The sequence below is a fragment of the Drosophila sulfurigaster genome, chromosome 2R, assembly GCF_023558435.1.
Source record: "Drosophila sulfurigaster albostrigata strain 15112-1811.04 chromosome 2R, ASM2355843v2, whole genome shotgun sequence".
NCBI lineage: Eukaryota > Metazoa > Arthropoda > Insecta > Diptera > Drosophilidae > Drosophila > Drosophila sulfurigaster.
Genome location: NC_084882.1, coordinates 30,937,185 through 30,952,919, shown reverse-complemented (window position 1 = coordinate 30,952,919; position 15,735 = coordinate 30,937,185). Strand labels below are relative to the sequence as shown.

General features: G+C 38.2%; 1 protein-coding gene and 2 non-coding genes across 3 annotated transcripts; 1 reads left to right on the top strand and 2 right to left on the bottom strand.

The window, feature by feature from the left end:
* Window positions 1-4,109: 4,109 nt before the first annotated feature.
* LOC133838576 (cytochrome P450 4c3) lies at window positions 4,110-11,584 on the bottom strand. Its single transcript, XM_062269727.1, is given in 10 exon segments — window positions 4,110-4,748; window positions 4,809-5,088; window positions 5,150-5,218; window positions 5,220-5,433; window positions 6,622-6,691; window positions 6,797-6,956; window positions 7,026-7,142; window positions 7,204-7,290; window positions 7,292-7,320; window positions 11,157-11,584. Coding segments are annotated over 10 exon segments (1,602 nt in total). The 5' UTR covers window positions 11,392-11,584; the 3' UTR covers window positions 4,110-4,407.
* Window positions 11,585-14,146: 2,562 nt separating this feature from the next.
* On the bottom strand, window positions 14,147-14,311 carry LOC133839729 (U1 spliceosomal RNA). Its single transcript, XR_009894139.1, has one exon. It is a non-coding gene; the product is annotated as a U1 spliceosomal RNA (small nuclear RNA).
* A 771-nt stretch (window positions 14,312-15,082) lies between these two features.
* LOC133839728 (U1 spliceosomal RNA) lies at window positions 15,083-15,247 on the top strand. The gene has a single exon (XR_009894138.1). It is a non-coding gene; the product is annotated as a U1 spliceosomal RNA (small nuclear RNA).
* Window positions 15,248-15,735: the final 488 nt, after the last annotated feature.

The following is a 15,735-nucleotide window of genomic DNA, read 5'->3' as shown; positions in this document are numbered from 1 at the left end:
CTTAATACTACAACTACTACTTCTACTACTACCCGTGACTACTTGGGGGCATATAAATAAATCAGTTCCAAAATTCATTATGCCATTTGCTGGGGACACGACACAAATCAATTTGGCAGCTGATTGGCGGTCATATGACGACGACTCATTCTAGATGACAGTCGCCGGACACTTCATTGACAGCTCACAGCTCACAGCTCTTGCCAAAAACTAACAAAAAAAACCAACCTGATAGAGAAACGCACCTTAGACTCAAGAAGACGACTAACGCTGGCAAACGCTGCGTATGAGTAACATCGCAATGGGGGGACAACAGCAGAGGGGGGACACAGCGACACACACACACAGCTCGCAAATGAAGCAACAAAATTCAGCAACAGTAGCCACAGATTAAGAACCTTTTAAGGGATTCCTGATTTAACTTTCTTTGCACTACAGTTGCTTAGGGTTTATGCGACTTGTCAGGCGGTTTGTCATTTATTACTTGGCACATTCAAAATTACATAAAATGTGATATCAAATTTGAATCTACACTGAATATTAAGATATAATAAGCTTGAATGAATTGATGGGTTAATTTTCTGTAAAGTTGAGACAATAGGTAAGCTATGAAATTCAAATACAATTTTATTTAAATAAGAATTTGATTTAAAATTTGAATTTAGACCTAATATAATTATCCATTTTGAAGGAATTACAAAATTAATTTCGTTATATTACAAGTTAAAGAATTCAAATGACTAATTTAGCGGTTTGCCTATTAATGTAAAACGCATTATTAAATTTATATAAATACAAACTATAAATGTTTCTGAGTGATGGCAAAAATATATGAGTTATTAAAAGATTGCCGATTTAATTTGATGGTAATAAGAGTGAGATAATATAGACTACCTTTTATATCTTTATAATTATAAGGTGAATGAATTGAAATTGAATCAAAGCTACTACGATTCTATGAAGAGATTATTGGTGGGACAAATTTGGTTTTCCTGGATAACATATTAAGCCGTTTGTCAATTGTAATTAGATGCATTTAAATTTAATTTTAAAAGCACATATATTCTAAAGTGACTTTCGTAGGCTTTCAATCATCTATAGAAATATTTTCTCAGTCTTAAATTAGTGTATCAATTATTCGTCATGGCCTGCACATCAATTTTTTTTTGTTATTTTTCTGCTGTTGCGTTTGCCGGACGTTTGTTTGCTTTGCCATTGGCCTGGCAATTTGGCAGCAAGGACACGCACGGCAACAGCTCCTTGTTGAGAGTGCTGCGAAGCTGGGAGTTCTGAATGTCCTGGTTGCTCAACGAGCATGTCCTGCTTGCCGGACGAGTGTGTCCTGCTTGTTTGCCTCGCGCATTAAGCTAATTATGCCCAAATAAAGCGACACGAATTGAAACGCACGCTCTGATCAAACAAAAGAAGACACAAGAGAAGGGGGGAATGGGAAGGATGTAGATCGGATATGCTTCCGCTGCTTGTGGATGCCAGCACTTAACTTTCGGCAAGAGCACAACGGTTTCCTTTTGTGCCCCTCAGAGTTGCGGATGTGGTTGTGTCTGTCTCTGTTTCCTTTTTGATTGTTTTTCAATTTTCTGCATTGTTAAACTTTTTGTTGCTCTAGTTCGAAGCTGAGGGGGTCTTGTTTAATTTGCCGGGATGTCACGTGTCGCCAGGCAGAAGCAACAGCAAAGGGAGCAGCAGTGACAACTGCAAGTGCAGAACGCGGCACGTGTCCTAGTTGCTGCCGCAGCCTCTGCAGCTGGTTTTAATGGGAGGCAAGAGGCTGGCAAATATTTTGCTTGTGCAACGAGCAAATCAATTTCGTATGCTCGCTGACATTGACTCACACCCTTCACACCGCCATATTCTATTCCAATTCCAATTCCTTGCCTCCGTCGTGGTCCAGTCAACGTCATCGCTGCGCTGGTCACGTGTCGATGTCGCGCCTCTTTCGTTCTTGTTGCTAATCTATCAAAACGCGTTTGGCAGCACCACCAAAAAATTTAGTTTGTTTGGATATCATTTCTCTCTCTCTTTCTCTTTCTTCTTTTCTAACTGCTTTGGCTACCTGCCCGAAAAAGCCACTGGCCAAAGCCAAAGCCAAAGCTACTTTCACTTGCTCACTCGAGTTCCCACATTTTACCATTGCGCGTTGACGTCAACGTCAATCAAATTAGGTCGAGCATTCGCCGTGCCAAAGTTCACACATTCAACTTTCGCCTCTTTTTTTTGTTTGGTTGGTGTTGAAGGGATGTTTTGTAGCATTTCTCATTCCGCTTGTCTGCGTCTTGCTAACTTGCGATTTGCGTTTTGTAAATGTTTTTCTAATCAGATTTGTGTGAGTTGTGTGTGTTTACACAGGGGAGTGCAATTTGTTTTGATGTGCCAGCTATAGCAATCCATTTAAGTGAGCTCAAAGACCCAATCCTCCTTCTCCTCCTCACAGAATCACAATAATTACTTTGGCCTGTCGACGGTCGTCAGTCGTTGTGTTTGGGGAGTTTGGCCTTTGGCGCCTGGATTCGGAGTAGCATATGTTCGTGTCAATATCCAGTTTTTAGATTTCGAGTGACACATTTGATTGTTGTCGCTAGCTGGTTGCTTGTTCTCCTTCTCTCTTGCCTTTGGCAATCAAACCAGTTTGTGATCGATTGCTTTTTAACCCCCCCATCGTTAAACTAAAATAAATAGTAATCGTTGACATTGTAAATTCATAAATTAATATAACAACTGCAACTGCAATTGGCAATCGATTTATTGCGACAATTGCCAATTGCCAATCTGCCAAGCTGCCAGCTGCAATTGACCATGTTCGAGTTTTGGTTCTATAATAGTTTCTGCCTAAGTGCATTTCCTCGCTGCGCGTTTTTTCCTTTTTTTTTACAAATCATTTTCGCCATTTTTTTTCAGCGCTTTTTGAATCGCATGTTTTGCTTATTTCTTGTCTCGCTCGGGAATTACTTTTTAAGACCCTTTTGCGTTTTGTGGATTACTATTATTTAGCAAGATTTTGCCATTCTAATTGATTGTTTGCCCATTCGCCGCCAGCGTCGCATAACCCACAGACTGTCGTCCCGCTTTTCCTGCTCTTCCTGCTCCTCCTCCTCCTCCACCCACCACCTCCGCCTCCTTCTGTCTGTAGTCTGCAGTGTGTCTGCTTATCTCTGTGTCTCTGAGCAACCTATCGATCTAGTTATCTATTCCAGCTAGGAGTTACTTAACGCACACACAGAGCCCCACAGTCGACCCAGTCGAGTACATATGCTCATAATATCCATTTAGATATAACCAATCGTTTGCTGCCCAGGTGCCCTGCTCACCCCACTCGCTCGATTTGTTGTTGTTGTTGTTCTTTTTTTATTTGTGCATTACACAGCGTAAGCGCACTTAAGTTCCTTTTAAGCCCTGGCGCCGCTCCAATTGCGAAAAGAAGGAAAACGGGCCACAGCCGCTGGCAGATACACTCTACCATATACACATGAATGTATGTATGTATGTATGTATGTAGTGAGCACTGGGCACACATTGACCAGGCCAACAGCCAGCTGGCGCCATTCCTTGATGACTTGATGATTGTTCATTTTTCAACGAAACGTGTGCCGTGTGCCGCTGGTCAGGTAAATTGTGATTGCCATCAACATGCTAATTAGCATGGTCAACGAGCTGCCCAGCGGGCGCTACCAGTGGCGCCATCTAGCGAACAATCGTTTTGCAGCCACATTCGCTGATCTTTACAGCGGTTGTTGTCTCCGCTAAGCGGGGTGCAAACGCACCCAAAAGTGCAAAAGTACCAAAATCGTGACATAATTAGTACATTTGGCATAATGAAGATGCTGTGAGACTGATTGTACAATTATGTGAACTTGGAAAACTATGACCAAAACATTAAATGATTTAAGAAAATAAATCACTGAAGTCATTAATTCACAATTTTGTATTAAGAACAAATTGTCAATTCCAAATTAATAAAATAACCTGAAGTTATGAATTTGAATATATACAATGCCAAGAATGAAAGTGAATAATTATCATTCATTCTTAATTATTCAATTATAATCTTTAAAGCTGTTTAAAAACATTAGGTAGAAATAAAACAACGTAAATTTAATTTAATAGAATTGGCAAGAAAACATGTATTTCAACTTAAAGTCAACTTAAGGTATAGCTGCAATGATTTTCGATATTTGAATAGAAAGGCTCTTGAATATTCCCAATATTGGATGAAGGACAAGTCACTGAGTTGAATGCTTAAAGGTACCACGAACATGTATTGCACAGAGGTCAAAGTGTTATTTGCTAATTTAGCATATAAATGTACAGACTTAAATATTACGACTATAATTAATTATTTACAAATTAAATACTTTGGAACGACTTTAACTCAAGTCGCTAGACAGCAGCTCAATTGCGTGGCGTGATCTTGACTCTGAGACCATCCTTGGGACGCAAAATAAGTTCACCCAACAAGGTCAGATCCTCACGACGATCGACAGCCTCAATTTTGTATTTACGCAGCACCGTGGAGATGACAGCCTTCTCCTCCAAGATGGCAAACTTCTGACCAATACAGTTACGTGGACCGGCACTGAATGGGATGTAGGCAAAGGGATGACGTCCAGCACAGTTCTCGGGCAAGAAATTATCCGGATTAAATTGTTCAGGTTTGGGGAAGATGCGTGGATTGCGATGTAAAGCATAGGTCATGATAATAGCCTGAGTGCCGGCGGGCACAATTTTGTCACCTAAGAATTACGAATTGTTAATATTGAAAATAAACTAGATAAATCAATTTAATGTCTAACCAATTTTGACATCCTCGCCAACCATGCGAGCCCACATCGGCACACTTGGAAACAGACGAAGCGCATCCTTGATGCAGCACTCCAAATAACGCATGTCCATCAGATTCTTCATGGTGGCTGGCGTTTCCTTATCATCACCAAATATGGATTCCAGTTCTTCGACCACACGTTCTTGATATTCAGGATACTCGCCGAGCAAGAACAAGGTCCAGGAAATGGCAGCCGAAGTGGTGTCGTGACCCTCAAACATAAACGTGTCAACCTCTTCACGAATATCCTCCTAATAAAGTGAAGCAATAAATTTAATTACAATTTATTAATGTAATGTTAGATAAACTCACATTCGATAGCACTGTGCCCTCTTTGGAGGCATCGATGAGCAGGTCGAGGAATGCCAGACGCTTCTTTTTTGCCCAGATCATCGTAGGCATCGGGCATATTGTTGTTGTTATTGTTGTTATTATTATTGGCCACTTCGCTCTTGCGCTCACGTATCACCATATTGGAGAAGCCATGGAGCGTATTAATGTAACTCTGATGTGTCTTGTAGTCTTCGGTCAGGCGGAAAAGGAAATCGTTCTGCAGCCAGATCTTTGCCTGACGACTCTGAACAATGGAGCCAATGCTGTCGAGAGTAGGCGAGGGCGAGGGGAAAATGAGGGTGCAAATGGATGGGAAAGTATTGCATTAAATTGAAAGTTAGTCAAGTGTTTTGCTGTCAGTAGACGACGAGTATAGTATATATTCGTATCTATATCTGTGTGCTTTATGAGCCATGTTATCAGCGAGAGCAGCAACAGACGCAGCAGCAGCTACAACAGCATCCCATTGACATCTTAATCTCGCATATTTTGCGCTTGAGCGGAGCGCACCCCAAATAATGTGCAGGGGTAAGGGCGGAGGTAAGGGCGTGTGTGTGAATGTGAATGTGCCACACCCACCGACAGTTGCACTGACAGCTCTCAATGTCTCACACAGCTGTCCCTCTACCTTTGCCCACCCCCACAAAAGTTGATAACCTTTTTGCTCATTTAACTGACACTATTGAATGTTAAACCCTTGAATAATTATTACATCAGACTGTAACTTAAATTTGTCGGAGATACTGAATGAACTTCTACATTTGTTTTCTGTTTAATGTATATTATTTCTATTAAGTGTCGAAGTATGCTAGCTTAATATGATAAATATTTTTATTATATTTCTTAAAACTTTGAGACATTTTCTCATATTTCTTACCTAAAGCATAATATTAATATTCTTTAATCTAAATGCATTTTTTTAACTCAAGATTTTCGTGATGTCGCTACTTTTTTTAAATTAAGATTTTTAATAGTAATAACAAAACCTTGATTTTAAAACTCTTTTTTAACAGTGCATACTTATAACAAATATTAAAAAAAAAATTCAAATTAGAATGGTTCCTACTTATTTATTTGTATATCAACAAAGTTTTTCACTTGATTAACAGCTTAACTTCCTTTGTTAGCTTTAAAATATTTTGGCTTCAGAAATTGAATGTGTGAAATGTGTATTTAAATGTTCCTCATTTTTAACATCTTTATAAAGTAATTTTTGCTGTTTCATCTCAATTATTTTTGTATTTGAATTCTGGTTTTGTTTGTCCCAATTCTACTTAAAACTGACCTATATTTCAGTACAACATGTTGTATTAATCACCAACTTATTCTCATTCAAATTAAATTAATTCTTTCTCTAAAGTATCAATTCAAAAACCACAACTCTTGTCTTCATTCAAATAATCGCAATTAATTAATAAATATATTATTTGAATACTCTTGTTGCTGCTTACCCATAAACCGCCTTCACGTACTCCGATTCACTGTTGCTCTGTGCATAGATTTTGCGACCCATGGCAGTTTCTGTGACGCAATTAGAAATGGAAAACCGGTTGTCATTTGATATAAGAGTACCACAACAACAACAACAACAACAATGTTATAACGAACTGTAACATTGACACTCACCACAAATGATGTCCAAAGTGCAGAGTGTGACGTAGGGGAACAGATTGAATGCCTCGCTGCCCAACTCGACGGCCAATTTGCGAGCCAACACTGCGCTCTGCTCATTAAAAACATCAATAAAATCATCCAAGATTTTGAAATGGAATGCGGGCGTCAGAATCTGCAATTGATTAAGGTGTAATGTGTAATTGTAATTAATGTAATTAGTTGACATTTTCATGGACTCTACCTTTCTGCGCGAATGCCATTTGCGATCGGTGCTGGTGAGCAGCCCTGTGCCCAACCAGGGATGCAGATAATCATAGTCATGACTCTTGTTCACATACTTTTGGCTATTCAGTATGGGCTGCAAAGGCGCAAAGATTAAATTAAATAAGTTGCTGACATCAGCTGTCACTCGAACTTACCTCAACTGTCTCCGGCTCGAAGAGAAGCACACGAGGCGCGGTTCCCTGCCACACACGATTGATGCCGATACGTGTGCCCCACAGTTTTTTGCATGCCCATCACACGATTGAAGAGCTCTGCAAAAAAGCAAAAAATAAGAAAAAAAAACCAAATTAAAAACCAGTTAAGAGACGTACTCGCTTAATTGTGACAGCTAACGAGCGTTTAAAGTGCAAATAAACAATAAATAAATGACCAAACAATAAATCGCTTGTCAAATGCTCTTGAGCTACCAGTTTCAGTTTCAATTTTTATGTTTCAGTTGCAGCTTCACGTGTGAAAATTTAGTTTGCGACATCAATTAAAGATGAAAAACCATAACAACATATTCGAGTGAGTAAAAAATGAGAAGGAGAGAAAAAAACAATCAAGGTCGTCATCATGTAAAGCGTTGTGTTAATTTTAATATGTTACACTTGTTTATCACAAAGGTAAACACATAAATGAGCTCAGCAGCAACTCAGGGTTTTTACTTTTGTCGTATCTTTCTTTCTTTCCTTCTGGTTTATTGCATGCGCAGTCGCACGTTGCTCATACGCCCGGTTAGCCGGCCATTCGCGTTGCATCAATTAAAATGATGACAAACACACACGCTTTTGAAGATGTCTAATAATGAATTTATGTAACCCAAAACTTGAGCGCGAACACGAAGCAACACCCAACATAATAATACCAACAACATTGCTCCGCCTTCCATCTCGGAGTATGTGGCTGCTCTTTGGCTTCTTTTTTGCTGAAGTTGCCAAGTTGGTCGGAAGTTTGCATGTTAAAGACCGCGCAAAAGACCCACAATCAAAAATGGGTAGCAAATTTTTGCGGCTTGCAAGACAAAAAAAAAGCACAACAAAAACAAATGGCAAGAAAACAAAAAAAAAGAAAGAAAACAAAACAAAATTTCGGCAATTTTTACCGGCTCTTATTATAATTTCCCTTTGAAATTGGTTTATAGCTACTCGTTATTGTTGTTGTTGTTGCTGATATTGCTTTTTGTGGTTGACAGCGTTGACAAACAGCAACAATTTTTGTTGTAGCCCCGCTTCAAATTGCGTTAACAATTTGCAATAATTTATGTGCCGCTTACAACTCGCGTTTTGTGTCATTGGGCGGACTCGGTCTCGGATTCAGATTCAGATTGGTATTCATATTCGTATTTTGGCCACAGATTGTGGCATTAATAGTTGCACATTAAAAAAATAATTTACGAATTACAACGATTGGCAAGTGAGCTGTCGATGTGGTAGATAGACATACTAGATGTCGCTATCGTTGTTGTTTTTGTTAATGCTGATGTCAATCAAGTTTGCGGGCTTCCAATGCCACGCAACAAAGCAAGCACCCACGATACAGAGACTGCAACAGTGGCAACACGATAACCGAGACACTGACTGCCAAATGTTCTTATGTTAACTTTGAATTGAAAACCCGAGAAGAGGAGGGCCTTGAGGCGATGTTGCATGGCAAAATTATGATTACGATTCGAATATGTGTGGCTTGGCTTGTCTTGGCTCTGGCTCTGGCACTTGGGCCATTTAAACACGACAATCTGACTGACCTCGGGCGTTTAGCGTTTAGCGTTCAACCAATTGTTGCAGCATCATACTATTCTGTGGATGCCACCACTGCTTTTGTCGCTTGATTTGCACTCAAGTCATTCATTCGTAAATCATATACTGAATGCCACACAACAAACATAATCAAACAACTTGTGGCTGCTGTTCCTTGATTGCCTTGAACTGAGCGCTGCAGATCGGCAAAAAAGTCAAATGGGTACAAAATTAATTATTACTTCTTCTTCTCTATGAAGCTTAAAGCATTTACTTATTTGCATACATGTTCAAAGAACTTCAACTATCATATAACCAGTCATATAACACACATGTAGACAACCAAAAATTTCATTGAGAGAAATCTAGATGATTATCTAAGACAAACAATAGATTTGGATTTGGCTGAGTGCAAGTTAATTATTTTGTATTCATTCTCAGCTACAATTAGTAGAACTTTTTATTATGATTGCGCCGCAAATAACCAACGAATCTCAAATCAAATGCATTAACATTTTGCTGCCCTGAAGCAATCCACAAAAAAAACAGCTGCCAACTTCCGACAGTTCCAATTGTTTGCGATCATATTGAAGTGAGTTGCCAACAAAACACAGAAAAAATCACCGAAATCACTAAAAATAAAGGTGAATAAAAACTCATCTAGCCAGAAAAACCACTTTACTCCACTTCATAGAAGTAGTATCTTTAACAGAACAAAGAACAAAGAACCAAGATCAATTTTTTTTTGCGTTATCCCCTCATCGAATAATAATTTTTTGAAAAATTAGTTATTTATTTATTTTTGATGGCACGATTAACATCTTCAGCTGAACTTGGCCTGAACTGATGATGAGGTTGGGGCTGAGGCTAAAGTCGAAAATGAAGCCAAAGCTGCAGGTCGCATAGCATGTGCTTAAATTTGCTTATCTTTAGTCACAACACCAAAGATACAAAATCAATCTATCGATCTATCCGTCTGCCCATCGGACTGTGTTTCTTGCAACGTTTCCGCATTTATGTTAAATATCTAGTTGTTGTTGTTGTTGTGTGCTCATTGTATGTATGTTAATTGGTCTATGCTTTTTTGTATGTAGTTTCGGTGCGGAACTGTTATATAAGCATGTGAATTAATCATCCAAAGATTTATTGAATAAAATACATCGTATTTGAGCTTTTATCAAACATTTACGTCAACTGCAAAGCTGCACGAATGCTGAATGCTGCTTTTTTGAATGTCAAGATCAAGATCACAGACCAAACCAGCAAAACCAAGACCAAAAGATTGAACACTCCCGATTGCGGCACGTCCGCCGCTGAGACCTTTTCTTCTTTTGGAGTTTTTGAAGTTTATGACCGTTTTTTATAACACTTCGAGTGTTTTTTCTCTGTTTTTTGTTGGTCTTGTTATTTAACTCATTTATGAGCGGCTACCGTTTTTTATTATTTGTTTGTTTCTCTCTTCGCTGGTTCTTTATAAAGTTGCTTAGTTTTTGGTCTTAAAGCTAATTTCATTTCAATTGCAATTCGAATTCGTGTAAATTTCAACACTTTTACCCTATTATGTTTATTTTACTTTTTTTTTTTGGTAGCGAAAGTGATTTCCAGTTTATATTTGCGACACACATCAAGTTCAAATAGGAAATTAGGTCAGACGATGAATTTAGTTATTACAACATGATTCGTGCTATTTTTGGCACAGTTTATGCTGATTTTATTCTGTAACTTTTAATAGATTGTGACCAAATGTTGATGCTAATTGGTAATGAAATGATATTCTACAAATCAATTTAACACTTTTGCCGCATTATTTGTTTGCTAATCGCATTAGCAATTTAAATGCAGCAAGACGTAAATTGCTTAAATTGAATTAGGAAAGGAATGATTTTGAACTCTTTATAATGCAATTCTTTGTGCTCGAACATTGTTTATTGCACCTAATAAATGAGTGACTGACTTTCAATTAGCACCTTTTGCTTGCACTTGACATTCATTTTAAGTCACGTAATCAATAGATATTCCTAGCGATGGATGTAAATAGTTATTCTAATTGGATGTGGGCCAATGAAAGTAAAAAGTGGAGAGCAATGTAAAGTTCATTAACACTAGCAAAAGTGATCGACTTGAATCTCAGGCATCGTTGGCACTCATCGAGTTGTATTTGATTATATTTGCTTGTCAGTTAATTAGCACCTCATACGTATACGCGTTATTTAGTATGCGAGCGAAAATCATTCACTGCTTTGTTAGCCAAATCAATCAGATCGATCTATTGCGAGCAGTCTAATGACTCAGGGTCACATACAGAACATACATCAGATCGAGTACTTATATCACACAGATTCACAATCACGTAGCACCGATTTACTCACCATCGTGATCCACATTCATTTCGATGGCATTTCCCAAAAACGGCAGAGCAGCAGGTCCTGGAATCTTTTCAATGTATTTCACCAAACGCGCACGCCTTTTGTTGTAGACCACAAAGAAAATTGTGATGGCAGCCAAGAGAAAAATGGTAACAGGCGAATAGCCCGAAACGACTTGAGCAGCTTTCGAGAGCAATAAGCTCTCGGCCATCAGTGAACTAAATACTTTCGAAGACATTTTGTTTTTCTTGCGAGCAGTCTCTATGTTCTTATAATTGTTCAATTTAACATGTCCTTTGAGCACAGACACAAACACGAAAAACACGCACAAAAATCAAATCCCGATCAGCGGATCTCTAGTTGTGAGTTTTCGAACTCTCTCCGAGATACAAACGCCGCGAACTCCAACACACAACTAACAAAAAGTTTGAGATTGCATAAAAATTTAAAAAGAAGTGCTAAATTTTCGGCTGGCGTTTCGGGTTTTCAGCTCGGCTTGGCCTCAGCCACTGTGAGTGTGTGTGTCTGTGTGTGTTTGTTACTCGGAGATGAAGCCGATCGCGATTGCTAGCTGGCTGGCTGTGAAAAGGCAGTAGAAAAATCTACTACTAAATGAGCGACTACAACAACTGTTTTTACTGCGCACAGTGGCAACTGCCAAATGTTTTGTCATGAGCAACATGAGTCGGCGCTTTGTTGTTGCTATTTTTCGTGGCTGCCCGACACAAATTGTTGTACGAGTGTTTCTCTTTTTTTTATGCGAGTATTTTCATTTTTATTTTTTAGGCTGTGATTGCTGCCCTTGTATTTGTATCTCGCCTCAAACTCATATGCAGTTAATTGTGCAGACAATTTTTGCTGCTTGCTAGACGATTCTCTTGGGCCTTCTCCTCCTGCCAACTGCCTTCAACTTTGCATTTGGTTTTGTTTTTGGGTTTTCCTCTTCGGCCTTTAAGCACGCAATTAGCAAGTGTTTTTGTTTTTTTGAGGATGAAATCGCTTGATTCTAATAAAATACGCTGGTCGCCGTTAAAAACAGTCAACGCTGCCAAGCTGTAAAGTGTGTAAAGTGTAAACAGCAGATACACATTTCATTATATGAGTGCAATTAAAACAAACTTTACTGTGTCATGTCCGCCAGACAAGAGTCTGTCGCTAAAATGGGAGCGTATTTAATTTGAGTGGTCAGAATTTCAAAATTCAACTTCAGCTTGTAATGCAAAATATACACACAACAAATTTTTATTGCGACTTTGCAATAAATTCGAGTTGGCGGTCAATTTTAGAATCTTAGCGTTCACATGTGAAATATAATTTCTTAATTCTAAATATTATCGAATTTTAATGTGGCTCAAGGTCAATGGCAACTTTCGTACTTCGCACAGCATCCGTCTAATGGAAAATATTTTCATGGTCATGGCAGCCGGCATCGACTTGACTTGGAAGACCGCAGAAAAAAAAAAACAAAAGATATCACAGAATAATCATCATATAACTGGTTCCGCATGATATTCTATAGAACTCTGAATCAATTTTAATACCAAGTCGTTTGGTTGGGTTGGTATTGGGTTGGGTCTGAGTATGGGTTGGTAATCAAGTTATGTTGATACTTAAGCTCGTGTTCCTTCTAAGAAAATTAAATGTCATTTTATACCCTGTAAACCTTTCTAACAGGTAGAAGGTTTAACAATCCGAAAAGAATTTTTTTGTTTATTTTTTAACTTTTTTCATGATGATACATCATCTCAATTTAATGATATGCTAGTTGGTATTTTGTTTTTATTTCATTCTTTTTTCCTTGTTATGCTTTGTGATTGCTGTTCGATCAGTTTATTTATTGTTCACCAACTCAACAGAACCTGTTCAACACACGCAAGATATGGCCAAGAGGCATGTGAGAGAACCTCTTGAAAAGCTTTCTTAGTTTCGTTCGTTCAAATAGAAACTATTTAAAAGACTCGTATTAATGCCAATTAATTATGCAGCACTGGGTTCAATAGAACTTCTGACATAATACAAAGAAGAATGGCATAAAAACTTGATTTTACAATTTAAAATTCAAAATTCCAAAACACGTTTAGCATATTCAGTTATGTTGATTACTTTCTATCAGAACTCTTAACATGTATTCATAACATAGTTAAATATTCTATTCTGTCTGTCCTTGCTTTAATAACTTATATAATCGCCAAATCAATGGTGTTTAGTATCAGACGCATCTGTAAACATTATGATGTCCACTTCCCCGACATTTAATTATTCTATCACGTCTCTAGAGGTAGTGAAGTCTTTGTTGATGTCTACACATATCTAGGAAGTAACAGCTGGGCCAGTGAATCGTTCTTTAATTAGACACAAATTAACAGCTTCTCTAATAAAAAGCGGCTCTAGCCAAAAGCAGCAAGTCACTGTGCGTTCAGCACTTCCCAGCACTTAAGAGATACTAATCCTTTACCATAATATCGTATATTTTTTCGCTTTTCTGTTTATGAGCTCCAAAACAACATCATTTTTACTACCCTGGCACACAAATAGAATTCTCGACAATTGAATAAGCTGCTTGCCTTCATCTACATAGCAAAGCATACAAGAACCATTAAAAAAAAAAGAACCCAAAACATCAAAACGGGCTTCCCCGCAAAGCATTACGATCAAGTACCTCATTGAAGCGAGCATAATTGAGACATAATTTTTGCAAGTAACATAATAAAAAGCGAGGCACCTCCAAGACTTCTTTAACGAGTTGATATTATTGCACGAATCGAAACTGCGACTCGAATTGTTTTCTACAATAAATGCACCACAAAAACCCAAACAGAATTGCCAAGTTCTTGGTATAAATAAATACAAGCATAAAGCGGCTTTTGAATCACCCGCTTATTGAAATACAAATCTACATATACCATATCAACATATCTGCTAGAAGTAGTTCTAATAAAAATATGTCAATACGGCTGCTTAGCTCTATTTTAAATTGAAGATGTATTAATAATTTCGGGACGGCGCGAACGCCATTCCCGGCTACCAAAAATTACACGCACGAGTTATTCACATTAGGAATAATCGCAAAGGTCAACTCAGCCGAAGTGCAATGGCCAAGCCTCGCTCCGGAGGAACCGCCTTCGTGATCACGGTTAACCTCTACGCCAGGTAAGTATGCTTTCCTCTGCTCTGAAGCAAGCAGTCCAACCCAACAGCACAAGAACCGTTTGGGAATTACAAGGGCAACAACTGTGAAATTGCCAATATGCACAGCACACTGCGCGTCTGTCTTGCTTGTGGTAAATTTAGCATGTGATAAGAGGGATTGCGAGAGTTCGTTCGCAACTACAGAGCAGAATTGTGGAGGGTATACGGAATTCGCATTGCGAATGCGATATATGCGCAATGCGTTACGCATCACAAGCAAAATATGTATTGACGGATTCTTTCAGTAATAAAGTGTGAATTGATAGATATATTTAATGCTACCCGGAAATGTTGCAAATCAAAGCAACCTACATATCAATATAAACACTTATTTACTAAAAATAAGCTATTAAATCTAATTTAATGTATATAAATTTATAATAAATTTATTGGAATTAAAATGTATCTTTCATTAGCGGTTGTGCAATGTTAATTTGGACGTGAGCAACGTATTCTTTTGCACTTAAAATCTAAGATCTCGTATCTCACTGATTTAAGCTGTTACCTAATAAAATAAGACAGGGTATAACATCATACACAACGCAAAGTTGTTCACAGTATTTCAACCCCTAAAAGTGATTACGTTTGTAGCATAGAAATCCACCCTATTTCATACACACAGTTGGCCTTGCCTGCTTTCGTTTGTGTTGTTGTTCAACTTTCTTCTGCTTGCACTTTCGGATTCCCAAATGGTTCTAGCGCAGTCTGATTGAGTAGCTTGATCCAGAGCAGAGGAAAGCATACTTACCTGGCGTAGAGGTTAACCGTGATCACGAAGGCGGTTCCTCCGGAGCGAGGCTTGGCCATTGCACTTCGGCTGAGTTGACCTTTGCGATTATTCCTAATGTGAATAACTCGTGCGTGTAATTTTTGGTAGCCGGGAATGGCGTTCGCGCCGTCCCGAAATAATTAATAAATTTGCAATATAATTTAAGTTTCTTCTATTTATAAACAATGAGATATGCGTGAGTTCCTCGTATTATGAAGAAAGCTGCTATAATTTGTCCCAATTTGCGTTATTTAATTTGACAGGGGCCATAACTAATTGCACAACTATGAGAAGTAGTAGTTAAAGCCTGACTAGTTTTTCGGTTCTTTTTTTATGTTTAATGTACCCCAAAGTAGATGAAGGTTAGCAGCTTATTTTCAGTTGTCGAAAATTGTATTTGTATCTCAGCAAATGTTGCGCTCATAAAAACGAGAAAAACGTAAGTGATAGACGAATAAATAATGTGGTAAGTAGGTATCTTGGCGGCTATCTTCAAATTAAATCAAGATTCGTTGGCCAAAACAAAGACTAGACCTATAATTCTGTGAGATATGATAAAATAATTGTGTATGTTTTGGGAAGTGAACATTAAATTAGAGTTTACAGAGTAATAAGCTCGTTAAA